The 16020-nt window shown below is 40.2% G+C and overlaps 1 protein-coding gene across 4 annotated transcripts in view; it reads right to left on the bottom strand.

Annotated features, from left to right (window-relative positions):
• immp2l (inner mitochondrial membrane peptidase subunit 2) overlaps nucleotides 1-15825 on the bottom strand; it is a 162584-nt gene extending 146759 nt beyond the window's left edge. Inside the window, exon 1 of one of the 4 annotated variants that reach the window (XM_019264948.2) lies at nucleotides 15698-15825. Coding sequence is in view for 1 of the 4 variants with exons in the window: in XM_019264947.2 (XP_019120492.2) it covers nucleotides 15554-15556 (3 nt within the window). In the remaining 3 variants the exon portion in view is untranslated. Of the gene's footprint in view, nucleotides 1-15553; nucleotides 15658-15693 lie in introns of those variants that run through there. The other 3 variants (XM_027272969.1, XM_019264947.2, XM_027272970.1) reach the window with 3 other exon arrangements.
• Nucleotides 15826-16020: the final 195 nt, after the last annotated feature.

Here is a 16020-nt window from a genome sequence, read left to right as displayed (position 1 = left end):
CACCCTTATCCAGATGATGTGTTAATACCAGCTGGACATGGAGCCTGAAGGTCCAGTCTTAAATCTGTGAATGGAGAAAACAAAACAACCTCACAATAAGTTGGGATGAGATGGGAAAAGACAACCAGTTCCGAATTATCGAGTCCATCAGAATCATATGCCTCCGAGTGTATCAGTTCCTTTATATCATGGCCTCTGCTGGAAAGTTGCAGGAAGGAGTCATAGGGGAGAGGAAGAAACATTTCAAAGCTTGGTGCTAGTTGTAATTTCGGTAAAGTGATCATTTCAAGTCAGGGGTGCTGCTGCTTTCCAACTGAGCAGCCCGTCTGTTACCAAACATAAAGATCCTAGAACATAAAACTAGTGCCACACAGGCATGTAGCAGATTCTTTGTTTAACTAAGACAATCATTGTTTTCCACACAGATAATTTATCGGGAATCAATAAGGGAATCGATAAAGAATCAAATTCCCATTAACAGTGTTGTATTTTAGGAGCACTTTAGCTACAGTTTCCAGCTGTTGCCTGCACAGACAAGAGTCCTTTAAAACATTCAGAGAAAGTTTGAAAGCTCCAAAACAACTATTAAACAGACCATGTAATGAGAGTGTTTTGTCCAAGGCTTGTGGGGTTCAAGCAAGGGCCAGTCAGACATTGGGGGAGTGTTTGTTTATATACGAGGATGTTTTATTCAATTCAAAGTATCATATCAAAACTGAACAATGTCCATAGCCCGACCATTGACCAATCAGATTACTAATCATCAGTCCTACAAGACCCTGGCAAAAGTCCTCCTGAGTTTACAATATTGTGACAAGTAACAAGGACTAAAACGTACACTGATGTGCTCTTTATGTGAAGCACATTCTCAAAATTTGTTTGTTCATCATCTGACAAGAATCCAAAAAAAATTCATGTATTAAAGATGATGTAGCCAAGGCTATTCGCAATCTGAGCATTAGCCTTAGTTTGAATATCTGAAAGTAAATTCTAAAGCTTCTTATGTTCAAGTTATGTGATTGAGTTCTTTGGTCAACATCACTTTTACAAGAACGTACAGAGACTTCAAGACAATATATCGACATGGAGGTTGGCTGCTAGAAAAATTCTAGAGACTTTTTTTTTTCAAGAAAAATAACCCTCTGAAATAAGGAAGTAAAATAATAAACTCAACTTTTGTTGGCTCACCTTGAACCTGCATCTTATCGGTCCACATGGTGTTACCTCTTCTGTTGTACAGCACTTCCCTCCGTACAATGAATATGCCTCTACCCGACTCATGTATAATTAAACAAACAAAACTTGAATTGATTATGACAGTTCTCTTGGGGGATTATGTGCATGGGTTTAAGCCCCAAGCCTGAGAAATTTATTCAGCCATCATGGAACACCAAGACCCCCCACAGAAGCCTTGAAGACCTATGTAACTGATCACACAGCATCATATTGGACTAGATAACATACTTTTCCAATAAAGTACAGTATTGCTTCATGCACCACCATGTAACACTTGTAATGTTGGAGCTTAATCACAACATGAGGCTGAGTGACAACAACATGCCTGAATTCGGGCGTCACAAAAAGGAGTCCTCCCCTGTCAATTTTCACCGCAGGTTTGCCGATTGGACAGTGAAAACACATCATACCGAGTCTGTTCTCCCCAGACAGTTTTTCATCCACTTTGCTTTTCACGGTGCTCTGCAGGAAGCCCAGACAGGCGTGAAATGACCGACCAGCCGGCAGCAGCAGCAGCAGCCATGCACCGCTGCCTTCAGCAAACAGCTAACAGCCTCGTCTGGACGTCCACCGTCCTCACTCTAGAGATCTGCTACAGCTATTACCTCCACATCACAAGACTTCAAATGAAACATCATCAAAACCACATTGTACTCCCTCTACGGTTTCCCCATCTGTAAACATCACTGCAGCTGTGAACTGTTATGGAAAGGCAGAAGCTAATCTGTATTTTCCCTTGCTATTATGTGATGTCTTTACACAACATGACTGTCAACAACAGACATGAAGGAGTACTACAAAATATGTCAATAACACATTTCTTTGGAGGCCAGTGCAATGAACATTTTGGTTTACTTTCAATAGTGACATGGTTTTCCCTTGACAATCTTCTTCCTTGGCCACGTAGAGACCATTCACGCCTTCGCTCATTAACTGTCTTACATTTAAAAATTTCCAGAAGATTTGTAGGCGGGAAGATCTCCGATTGTCTGGTACACTGTATTACTGTTATGCATTATAACTTTAAACTTGCATTCAATACTGTGGTTTGTGACACTTTAGGCACCTTTGCCAAGACGAATGTGAATTGTTTTATCAGATGGCAAGAGATCTTTTCTGGTGTCAATTGCTCCAACAACAAACTTTAGAAAAGACAGACTTTGATCAACAAGGGGCCAAGCAGAGGCCACTAAAGACGAGATTCCACCTGGAACATCTACGTTCTGGGTGTGCCGTGGACATCAGAGCTGATCGTGACTGTTCTAAACAATGATTGTGACACCACCAGAAGTGCTGTTGTGCATTTCAGAAGCACCTTAGGAGCAGCTCTACATCAAGGATATGCAGCTGTTCTACTTTTGACAGATGCTGCTCAGAGCATAGGAACTAGGAAAAATTACCAGATCTCAGAAAGTTAACAAAGTCTGGTGGCCAAAAATGCTCGACTCTGAAACGCTCCTGGTTTGGGTTGAGGCCATATGGAAAATGGACCAAAAAAGCTTTGTAGTTGCGATGTGATACAGTCTACTGTGTGTGTGGATTGACATGGCTGCTCACAGCATCCATTGAAAATAGAACAGCTGCATGTTCTTTGCAGGGCAGAGCGGAGTGGAGAGCCATTTCTGAAACATGCTGCAACTCTGTAGTACATCAAGCGTCCAATTGAGGCTGGCTACAGAAGCGTCAGTCTCCAAAAGCACCCATATTAAAATGTCCAACTTCACAGCAGAAATAAACCAAAAAAAAAAAACAGTTTTAGTCTCCATAGTTAATTTCCCCATTCATGACAACTGTACCGAGTCTGAATTTTATTTGAAAATTATATCAGGGCTTAAAGTTACGTATAATTATGGCCGCTTTGATTGACAGGTAGGTGACATTACAGATGGCTTGTTTGAGCACCTAGGCATCATTCGGCCCACCTTATAGTAGTCCATAATAGTCCATGATGATTTTGAACAGTGCCTTGTTGGGGTGGGGCCCAGGTTTAAGTCTACGCAGAGACTATGGTGAGCAGTGGGTTTGATACACTCTTTTCCTCGCAAAGAAAGTTTAATGTGTCTAAAATTTTTATAAAATCTTGTCTTTCTATAAGATATTAATATATCATTAATTTCAAGTTGATTATCTAAATTAATATCACTGTAATGTTAGCCAGACTGTTTTGGGACAGACAGAAGCAGATCGTTCCTTTTTTCCAAAAGTCTGTATCATGACTAATTGTAGATGAGTGTTTGGAGACTGAATAACTTCCACATTCACACAGACTACCTTCATCTATCAGAGAGGGTTACTGCCAACTGTAAACAACCCAAATATCTTTGCTTTCACCACTACTTCACCAGCACTTCAGAGCAAGCACACAAATCATCTGTGGGTATGAGTAATCATCTCTACTCGTAAATGGGTTTTCAGTTTTTTTTAAACATTTTTACTCAAGACAAAGACTTCACACAGAACAGCAGAGCAGTGTGGTAAAAAGAAATGTAAACATATAAGAGCATTTGATGCATTCTCGTGTTCAAAATAATTAAACTTTATTAACTTTATTGTCCCCTGAAGAAAATCTGTCTGGCAGTTGAGTACAATATATAACATGCACAGATTTGAATATACAATACAAACAAACATTACAAAATCCATAAAGAACATAACATAAATATGCATATGTGAAATGTATACTACAGCCCATCACTGGATCACAGAAAAAGTTACTGTGTGCAGAATACACATCAATTATTGTGCAGGAAAAAAAAGTCAAATGATTAACAATCTATTGTCTTCAGTAAAGATGTTTTGGGAAATGCACTTATTTCTGTAAGTGAGATGAGAAGATTGTGAATAGCCAAACACGTAAAGCAAACAGCTGTTTGTACCAAATGGTGTATAAATAACACATCAATCTTAAGTAATTTGCGTCTTATCACAACGCATTATTAGCTCTCTGCGTCTTACAAATATCAGATCAGATGACGGAGTATAAAGAAAGAGAAAGTCTTGGTGGATAGGTGGATGGATGGCTCAAACACACACAGGATTTTCATCCAGGAGACCCCCATTGGTGTCTCGTGTAAACAACTAACAAAAAAAAATTCTTAAACCAAACCAAACCGCGACTGTTTATTGATGTTTTATTTAAGGTGAGGAGTGATATTTGGTTGGAGCTGCTCTCCACAGAAGTTAAGACACCTGTGCACAAAATTGTAATTTAGAGTATGGCCTGCAGGCAATTTGAAAGAGTAAAGTTGTGTTATTTGACAACTGCTGTGTCCTGTCATGTTTATTGGGATACCACTGAGCCTGGGTCCATTGTCCACTAACGGTAGATGCAGTTAGGAGAACTTAGCGGTTAGTGAGTTGAGGTAGAGCAGCCAGAGAGAAAACCAGTGACCAAGTGTGACCAAATCAGTGAAAACAGTAAAAAAAAAAAAAAAAACCTTTTTGTACAGTAATCAGTGAGGCTTAGAAGCTGCAGCACTGTCACAAGAGAAAAAGCATTTCATTGGACCCAAAATGAGTTTACACCCCAAACTGTAGAATGAGTCATCACCATTTTCTTAACCTTTTCCAGGATGACAAACTCAAAAATACCATTAAAGACCAGACACTGGGGTATAGGTGACAGCATTAGAAATATGTGATAAAAACACATCAATTTTGATCTCACTGGGACTTTTAAGATAAAGTGAACAGTCTTAAAGATGACATTAAGAATCCCAAAGAATACCAGTGTTGCCAACTTGGCAACTTTCATATAGATTTAATGATTTTTCAGACCCTCTTAGCGACTATATTTCTAAAAAAGAGACTAGCAACAAATTTATTAATGCTAGATTAGTGCTAGCTACTTTCATTACCTACAAAAGACTTTTGTTGGGTCCGACATTGGTGTATGATGTATAATACAGGACACAGGTCTATGTGATCAGTTTTGACTTCATGGGAACTTTAAACTGCATAATCACGCAATGACAAAGAAACAATTTCATAATTTACACACAAACATGACTTTAATCAATCTGCACTGTTGGAAAAGAAAGCAAACATGCAAATTATTGAAATGGATGATATGAAATGGATAATAACTACTCTTCACCTGGATAAATGATATTAGGTCAGGTTAATTCCCAAGACATGCAGCCATTGAGCAAGGCACTGTAGCTGTAAAGCTATTCAGTGTTATTATTACAGTGTTTATTATTGTTAATAATAAAACAGTAGTCATACACATCACCTGTATACTCACACCTAGACCAACAAATACACACATGTACAGTACTATGAACACATACTGACACGCAGTGCTCCAGCCTCTTCAAACAATGCAGAGTGTTCTCGGCCTCAGTGTACGTTACGTCCTATTAAACACAGTGATCTGCCTCCTCTGAGCTTTGTAAGACATCAGTTACCCACCATGTGCTGGAGGGAGGAAACTCCAGCGCCGGAGCAGAAAATCTATTCTAGCATAACAATCCATCCTGACATGAACATATTGCCATTACACTTCCATACAGCCCGCCGCATAATTCCCCTCGCAGAGAACAAGTGTATCATCAGAGGAAGCTCGAATGTGGAGCTTCAAGGTTTCCGCTCAGTTTTACAGTCGAATTGTTTCTGTGCCGGCACCTCAGAGCCCCCGCAGCGTTCGCACTAAAACGACCTCGTTTTCTGTAGTTTCCTGTCGGCACATTTAAAACGATGTGGCTGACACAGCAGGTCTCACATTAAAGTCACGGTGAAATGAAAAATATTTCTCACCTTGTTAACTAAATGACCACTTTGTAATATACTGTTTTTTAACAGGAAGACAGTCCTAGACTACTTTCTTTCCATTTCCATTTCATCAATAACACAGTGCCATCAGAGTTTTACTGCTATCAGATGTAAATTTGCATCCCAACAATGTCAAACTTTGGGACAACTTACAGTTCTTACAGTAGCATATGGCCACACCTAACAATTATTTCTATTGTCATTATTTTAACTGACTTTAAGCCAATCAAATGTTATATTGTTTATTTTATCTGAACAAAGAACACAAAAAGATATTTAATTTACTATTATAGAAAAAATAATCAGCTAACTGAATTATTGTCATCTTTAAAACTGTTAAGTTAATCTTTAAGTCCCCATGAGGTGAAGATCTTTGTGTTTTTATCCCATATTTCAAGCACTACATGTCACCTATACTCCAGTACCTGGCCCAACAATGACAAGTAAGTATTTTGCAGATACAGTGGTCCCTCATTTATCGTGGGGGATACATTCTAAAAATAACCAGCAATAAACGAAATCCGCAAAGTAAGTTTTACAATTATTATACATGTTTTAAGGCCGTAAGACTCCTAACCACACACTTTTATACACCTTTTTACACGCATTTTGTACAGTACTCCCTTAGCCAATCAGGACGCAGAACACATGTGCGGTTCTCCCTTAGCCAATTTAGGACGCAGAACACATTGCGATGTACACAATGTACAGTACGCTGTAAAAAAAAGCATGCAAAATTACACTGAAAAAATCTGCGAAACAACGAGTCCGCGAAAAGTCAAGCGCGTTATAGCGAGGGACGACTGTATTCTCAGAGGAGTGTTTCTGAGGGCCGGTGTGGAGCCTCATCAGAGACAGACAAAAGCACAACTGTGTAACTTTATTCATTGATTTTGAAGAAACTGGATCATATTTTACAGAGAAAATCATTTCTGGTTTTCCCCTGACGTGGCTAATGGCTAACTATTGAATCTGATGTTAGTGGGCTACAGAAATACATTACCAAGGTAATTTACAGAGTTTCCTGAAGGTAAAATGCCTTATCAGGCAGGCCAAGCACATTTGGTAACTGCACCGTTGGATCAGTTGGCAGTGCAAGTAGGTGAGGCTGACTGAGGGCCATAATGCCAGAAGCCAAACCCTGAAAAGAAAACCACCTCTGTACTGTATTTCCTATCATAAGACTCTGATGCTGTGTTTGGTCCTGGTCCGAGTTTTCTACAAGCTCCTAGTCTAGGTAGAGCCAGCTCAGAGGCGGTCCTGGCTACATTTACGCCCTGGGCGAACTGGGCACCTGATGGCTTCTTTGGTTTTTGTAATCAACCGGAGTCATGTGAGGTCACATAGATTTTTTTTTTTTCTTTTTCATTTTTTACATAACCCAATTAGTTACATGTAGGTATATGGGTCTATGTTAATTCTATGAATGAAATACAATTTATTTGAAGCAGTTTGTGTTGTTGCCTCTTCTGACACACACACAACCTGTATGACTCTCAGCAGTAAGTTGACGTGACAATGGGGGCACCCACTTCACTAACTTGATGTGGAAATGAGCGGTATAGAAAAGTGGCGTTTTTTGTTTGTTTTTTTCAAGGCGGTCGCCCACATTGCCCATAGCAAAAACCGTCCCTGAGTCAGCTAATTGGACCACTCTACAGTCAATAGGACTGCTATTGCTAAATTGGTTGTAGGGGTGCAACCAATGATAGTATAAAGAATGGACAGAGCATGAGTGACATCATCGATAGGTTTCCGAAGCACAGTTTTGATTACGAAAATATGCGGTGTTGGACATTTTAATACAGGCGCTTGGACAGAGATTGTCTCACAGTGACTCAGTGGCCACTAGGGATGTGCGATATATCGTCGTTTACGATATATCGTCGTTTACGATATATCGTCGTTTACGATATATCGTCAAAAACATTCCCCACCTTATTAATATGTCATCCCACGATAAAAATGATAAATTCCCATTGATGAACACGCATATTGACAAACATGGCGGAAGGTGGAGCAGATACGCTTGGCAGCGAAGAGCCCTTTCCTCACGTTCCGGCCGCCAATCTGACACTCGGATTGGTCAAACCTCCACAAACAGCCTGATATCTGCGTGAAGCAGAGACTAACCAGGTGGATTCATGGACTAAACTCTGATAATCTACCTGTGTGTGTGTTCTCACTTTATTTCATGTACCAGCTTCTAAATCTGAGTCTGACTCGAAATTTACGCCGCAAAATATAATGACACGAAGAAGTTTAATTTGTGTCTGATGATTAGATAGAGAGAGAGAAAGCGCTTTGGTAGAGAGACATAGAGTAACAACACAGACAGCGAGCGAGCGAGAGAACGATAGAAAATAAGAGACAGACAGAGAGACAGACAGACAACAATAACAGAGAGCAAGCACCGGCCTTGATAAAGCTGTTATTAATCACAGAAATAAAAAGTTATTTCCTGATTGTTTCACAGCGGTTACATTCAGCAGGTATAGACAAGCCCACCACCACCCTCCCCTCGTCTTTATTATTATTTTGGTGAAAGATTTATAGTCAAAAAGATTAGGCTGAATTGGTGTTTATTTATCATCGTTTTTATCATTACCGTGATAAATCCTAGAAATTATCGGGATACATTTTTTAGTCCATATCGCCCATCCCTAGTGGCCACTTGAGGAATTACAGTTTTTAGCACTTTAGCACCGGAGGTTGCTGCTTGAGTGCTATGCACGCTCAGCACTGGCTGCTGTAAAGGCCAATCAGTGTCCACGACAGGTCCCTGCCTATCTGCGTGTTTCTACAGAAAACGACTTTCAGAATTTCATTAGCCATCAGTCTGGTACTATTTTCTTGTACACTGAACAGACTTTCATATCAGATATGACTTTCTATATCTGGACTCATTTTCAATAAACTTATTTAAGAAAGGCAAAGTAACAGGAACAGTTTTCAAAAGAGGACAACTGGCTAAAGACACACACAGAAGCTGCAGTGAAGGTTCCTCTGTCCATTTTTCAGAACATTGGCCGCAGCATATCTAATTTGTGTCCAACCAGATCTTTGTCCTTTTCCCCATCTCTCTCCGCACTTTTCTTGTCATCTGTCTAATGAAGATATAAAAATGACAAAAAAGAAAAAGACAAAAACAACCTGTACAGTTGAATTTTTTTCTGTTTCTAACCTCCAAAGATATTTTTCTAGCTCTGGCACAGGAAATTATGCCCTCGTTCTTAGTCTTACACGCACAGCTCTGATTGGCTTGGTTGTTTTGCCAACCATTTCAACGTCAATGAGCATCAGACCTGTAAGAATGGCTGAGAAATATCAAACGTGGGCTACAATCCAATCAAGAGACCAGACACCATCGAAGCACCATTTCACTGTAACTCTATTTGTGTCTCTGTCTCGACAAAACAAAAGCCTAAATGTGACTTTGTTTTTCATTTGTTTCTGCTAAAGTGGAGTATAAGGAGGCAACACAGCTCAGCTCACATTGCATCAAAATTCATTAATGCAGAAAAACAAAAATAACAATGAGGCATAGATGGCAAACTTAAATAAGAGCATGAAGAGAATAAGAATGAGAGATAATCAGGGGCCTCATTCCTCTGTTTCTCTCTGGTTCCCAGTGGTCTGGCCGATGCGGGTTGTGGTTCTACAGTTTCTGTATCAGCTTCCTGCCCGTGTGGCTTTGTTTATGACGCGGTGACAACTGCACTCCAGCACATTAAAGTGAGCTTCGCTGGGGGAACAGTCTTTATCAAGTCTGCAGAAAAGGCATTAATATTGTCGACATAGTGACAAACGAGTTAATGCAGTACATCTCTCTCCCGCCATTGTTATTCATGCCAGCACCCAATATGCAGAAGCAGCTTTGTAACAAGCTGTGGCAATAGACTAGACAGGTTATCATAAACAAACACTTATTGGGAGTTCTTAGACTGCGACGGCAACCGAAATAAGAGCTCCCGCTTTTATATCAGCACCATAAAAGAGCAGACTGAATTAAAGAGTAGCTCACCATATCGGCTCAGGACGAGGAGGCCTCTTTATGTCTAAAAGCAGCTCCTCGGAGATCTGTCAAGAGTTCAACAAACCCAGTTCCACTAACCATTTTCAATTTATTCAGATGAGCCAGATACAGAAGGATTAAATTCAGTGAGCGGACAGCCCCCGAGCAGACCTCAGGTCAGCATATCAGCCACTATCAAGAGGAGACATTGTGGTGTGCTTTGCTAGAATTGAATTTCTGGGTCTCTGGGCTGGACTCCATCTCAGCCGGTGACTAATGTTGGCGTTCCAAAGCTTTTCCAGACCGATAAATCCACAGGGGAGGATGCAGCAAGGCAGCGGGGATGCTGATTACAGCCGGCCGCTGTGAGATTTCCCTCAAACCAGCTCCTCTTCTGCCTCGGCAGCAGTTCTGGGCTTTGCAGGGGAAGTAGACAGGGAGCCGTATAAAAGCCCTGACCTACAAATAAGTTCGACTTAAGAGAGTGAGAACTGTGGCACAGAGGAAGATGACAGTGAAGAAGAGGGAAACTGACACTGTTGCGTTCATGTTACTGACCTGCTAATAAAAGTTTTAATTAAGGTACAGATTCATATGAATGCAGCTCAGAGAGGTTTGCAGAGCACGGAAGATAAATACACAATAATATCTCATGGAATGATATCACACTTAGAAAAAAAGGCTGTTTGGGGACATCTCTTTTGTCTGTTTGGGGGAAATTTCATGGATTTCTTGTCAGCTGTACGTATTTGTGATTTGTATTCTTGTATAATCATGTCAGTTTACTTGTGGAGTCAGCAACAAAGAAGTAATCTGATGTTCCTGAGGAGAGAAGACAGCAGCTCTGCTGATTATATCTGTAATGTGTATCTGATGTTGTGGAATCCATCTTTGGTTCCAGGTTAATATTTTACACAAAAAGATCAGATCGTAAACAGTTCAGATTAGTGAAAAATGCAGGAAAAAAAACGTCAAAAGTCGGATTGTTAAAAAGCCACAAAAAGGCTTGAGAGGGACGATGGTTCACAGATCACAGTGTAAAGGAACAGATCTGAGTTACATGACTTTAGACTCAAATAAAAGACTTGAATTTACATAATATAAGAGCCACGGCTTTATTTCTCAATGCTGTCATGCAAGTCTTAGTCTGCATGGGCGCAGGAAGAATGTTTAGTCAATTGGTTCTTTAATTCTATAATCTCTGAAGTCAACGGAGGTGTGGTTCGATAAAAGTTTTTGACCGTCGTTGTCGTCTTTTTTCACATTAAGGACTGCATCAAGTCGGTGGTGGACTGGTTTAAGATGTGGATTCTGTGAATTTTTGGATCATTATAAGTTGTTAACTTTTAAATTAATCATCCTTCAAGATCACCTTTGTATTTCTGTGACTGCAGTGGGTTTTCGCAAGAGGATTATGGACGTGTCGAAAATAAGATTACTCTGTTGACTAATTGGCCTAGGCACTTGGGCCTTTGGTAAATGGCCACTACACATACCAATGACTCATTACCTCACTTGGACTTGAGCCTTTGGACTTATAGACACTTGATACCTTCCCCCACTATGTTATTTAAAAAGTGTGCTACAAATAAATTTATTTCATTAATCAACCAACACTAATTAGTGGCAGGAAATCAACACTGAGCAAGAAGAGGATAGAGTGAAGGGGGAACAGCAGGACCAAGGGATGATGACAATCCAGTCTAGACTTAAGACCAGGATGGACTCTACAAACTCAACAGGGACCACAAGGTCTTTTGTATGGCTTGGCTGCGTTTTTTCTTTTTTATTCTCGGTTTTACACTGGTCCCTACAGTGATTGTGTATTTGGTTCTGACCACTGCTGAAATGCAGGTGACCCACACTTAATAATGTGCCTGAACCGATGACAGTAAGAAAAAACGGACAGTGAATGAGTGACGTCACCCGTGGCGACAAGCACCAGATTTTGAGCTTCAAAACCTGTGCCGCCATGTTGGCTGTACAAATTCTGTGAAGTTGAGCATTTTAATACAGGCGCTTATGGAAGCTGAAATGTTCTGTAGCCGCTTAAGGAATTGCAGGTTTTGGCACCTTCACACTGGCTTCATTTCCCAGCAACAAGGTTGCTCCTTGGCCTGAATGCATACGGTGTAGACACAGATGGAAGTCTGAAGCTGCCACTCCTGCTCAGTTATCATGCCGTTTCTATAATGGACACTGTAAGCATTGTTTCTACAGGTTTACTCCTGAACATCATTTCAGAAGCTAAAAATCCAACCACTTGAATTCTCTCCATAAATGTACAATCAAAACGGCAGTGCTGCACTCTCTGGAACTTTCTGTGCTTTTGTTAATTTGTTTAGTTTTCTGCTCTCCCTCTCTGGTCCATTGAGGAGCTTATATACTAAGTAGTAGTTTAATGTTTACCTGTCAAACTTATGTTGTGCTTGTTGGTCATATTCCTTGTTTATGTGCATACGTACCTGGCAAATAAAAAAAGATTGATTTTAAATTCAATATACAGATATTGTTGGAATTGGTTCATTTAGGAACTTCCTATTTTACAGCCCACAGCAAGTTGTATGCTCTGTCCAAAAGTGGCAAGAGAGGCCTGAATTTTACCTTTAATATTTTGGGTTACACTGAGCCTTTAATACTCAACTAGAAGTCCACAAATCCAATAAACGACACACAGTAAATTATGGACAGAGACAAGAAATTCCCAAACTTACAAAATTTATTATTCAACCAGCCAGACAACTACAAACCCTTTAACCAGATATTAAAAAGTATACTTCATTTAAAATTGTACAAAATATAAGTCATAATGTAATAATAAGACATCAGACTGTAATAGGACAGGGCTGTGCTCAAAAGGCAATAAATAAATAAATAAATATTGTGAGGGACGTACAAAAAATTACCACCAAACAGACAAGTATCGAGAGTGGAGCATGGGTGAGAAACTCCGTCACCAAACCCTTCACTGTACAGACAGCACTAACCTTAAAACAGTTGTACAGAGACAGAAAACACCCGTCACTAGCTACACTGTCTGTTGTATTGCCCCCTTAAAAAAAGCCATCCTATGGCTCTTGTGTTACTGTTTGTACAATAATGGATGAGAAGAGACTTGAGATTAAGTCATCAAGTGACTTTAAATAGTGCTGTCCACACGTGCATTATAAGCTAATGCCTATGGTAGACATTTTATTAGTACAGTACAGTAAAAAAAAAAAAAAGTCTGAAAAAACAACGGGTTGAAAAGGTTCAGGTTATGTCCCACTAAATGGGTTAACTACGCCATCTGCTGTTGCAAATTTGTACTAGTACTGTGTAGAGATTGCAAATGATTATCTGTCATGAATGCAGATGTGGAATAAATCTGCTGTTACTACAAACCTGAGCAGCTCCAGGAGGTTCAGGGGGAAACAGGATCTAATTTGTGTAGAGAAGACATGTCAGACATAGCATATATAAAAAAATATACATATACACATAGCATCATTTCTCATTACGTATAATGTATGCCTGATCACACCATGTAAACAGAGAAGTCTTCTTCTTTTCAATTATTAAATACTAGTATGTATAAACATCACATATCTATCAACCACACCATACGCTCCTGCCATGACGCACTTCTCTGTGGAGAGTTGAGACAGTTGCCTGTCCACCTCTGGTGCCCCCCCATTTTAATCTACTAGTCTAAACTGTCTGCTCAAGAATGCATCTAAGTGATGTGGAGTAAATGTATAATAAGAAAGGCATTGGATATCTTTATCTACATTTTGTAATACTGTGATACTGCTGCCGGCTCTCTGTCTGTTTGCAATCTAGTTTCAATAATTATTATGTCCCCTTGTCCCATTATGCAGTGCTGGAGTAGTGTGTAGTTTGATGTTTTTATGTCCTATAAAAATGTCCTTCAGAAGATGGTGACTAACGTTAATAATAATAATAATTAATAGTAATTGGAGTTTTGTGCTGGTTTATTGTTGTAACCATTAGTGAGGTAGCATTTACTGACACCAGCTGCATTTTGTTTGAGTGTTGTTAAAGGTCCAGTGTGTAGGATTTAGTGGCGTCCAACAGTGAGGGTACACATTGCAACCCCTTTGCCTCACCCTCCATTTCTAAGCATGTATGCAACATGCACGGGAGGCCCTATCTAGACTCAGTGTTTGGTTTGTATGTTCTAGGCTACTGTAGAAACATGGTGGTTCAACATGGCGGACTCTGTGGAGGAGGACCCGCTCCCTCTACAGATTTACAAGGTTCAGCTAAGATGAGAAATACACATTGTTTCTTATTCACATGTGATTATTAGGGATGCTCCGATCGATCGGCCACTGATTGTTATCGGCCGATATGGACCCTAAACAGGTCGATCGGTGGGCTCTCAAAGTGCTGATCAGAAAGGCTGATCGTGCAACAAGACTTTTTTCCTCAAGTGATGTAAATTACCTGAGACTGTTCCACTCTGTTATCATTATCTATTATTGATATTAGCTATTATCTAAAGTGTTGTCACAGTTACCATGAAAAAGTAATCTGATTACTGATTACTCCTTTAAAAAATAACTCAGTTAGTTTACTGATTACTTGATTTCAAAAGTAACTAAGTTATATTACAAGTTACACTTTATTAGATACATTCAGCAGTTGATCTTTAGCTGACACAAACTCAAAATAGTGACTTCCAGCTAGAAAACGTGCATCTGTCTCCTCCCTCTATTGTTGTTTACGCTTGTGTCGCTGGCTGCTTGATATGTATTACATATTGTTGTCCTCATGCTGAAAACATGACTTCTCACATATGTGACATCACTCCCCAAGACACCAGAAGGAAGGAAATATATCTTTTTACTAAGGAAAACGGCAAAAATAGAAACGCACAGTGACTTGGATAAGTAACTTTAATCTGATTACTGGTTTGGAAATAGTCACACGTTAGATTACTCGTTACTGAAAAAAAGTTGTCATATTAGAGTCACTGATTATCTATCAAGCCCCAAAAAATGCTGATCGGAGCATCCCTAGTGATTATATAACAATGAAAACACGAAACATGAATATTATATAACATTTGTACCAATAGTGCCAACTAAAAAGACTGGACCTTTAAGCTGGCAGTCGCTCTCTGTGTAACAACCTGTTATAGTAACTTCTTGGTCATGGTGTAAGTGACATGAAGCAACAGTACTTAATGTTGCTAACTTATTATTCAGACTTGCTCCGCTCAACACTTATTTATTGAAATAAAGAAACTCACCTGTGACCTGTCCTTGTCCTGTTAAGTCTGTTGTCCTCTCCATGTAAATTAAGTCAATGACGCGCAACGCGTCCTACAGAGACGTCATGTGCGCCGCTGCGCTCAGTCTCGGTGTGTTTTGTCCTTAATAAAACTGAAGCGTAAATAATAATGCAGACCAAAAACACAAAGACAATTAACAAACACAACCAAATGTATCGACCACGGCGACACTAAACGCAGGCAAACAGTCAGCGTGTACAGAGAAGGAGTGAATGAATGAACACGCTCACCATATAAACATGCGCAGTGTTGGTGTTTACCTTCCTGCGTGATCACCGCACAAGACCCGCACAGAGCGCTCAGCACGTGGAGGTGAGGGATCTAAACACACAGCAAGTAGGATGCAACTTCAAACTACAAGTTAACACACCTACCAGAGCATTGCACGGGAACAGCCACAACCTGTCGCTCCTTCAACACACACACAGATAATACACCACACTGGAAACGCGGAAGTGGGAGGTGCCGAGGTGCATCTAGCCCTACGGTAGCCAGGAGGGACATTTCATTTGTGTGTGTGTGTGTGTGTGTGTGCAGATAACCTCTGTCCGCCCTCCCCTCCCCTCCCCTCGCTTCTTTATTCGTGTGCGCTTGCGCCTGTGCGTGCGCGTCCTGAAGAGGGGATTGTAATAAATTGTGCATTTTTTTCTGCGTTGGCAGTGGCATTCAAAATCAAGCTTGCATTGAGGTACCCAAC

Source organism: Larimichthys crocea, chromosome XXI (genome assembly GCF_000972845.2).
Source record: "Larimichthys crocea isolate SSNF chromosome XXI, L_crocea_2.0, whole genome shotgun sequence".
Lineage (NCBI taxonomy): Eukaryota > Metazoa > Chordata > Actinopteri > Sciaenidae > Larimichthys > Larimichthys crocea.
This window is presented reverse-complemented; position numbering and strand designations above follow the sequence as displayed.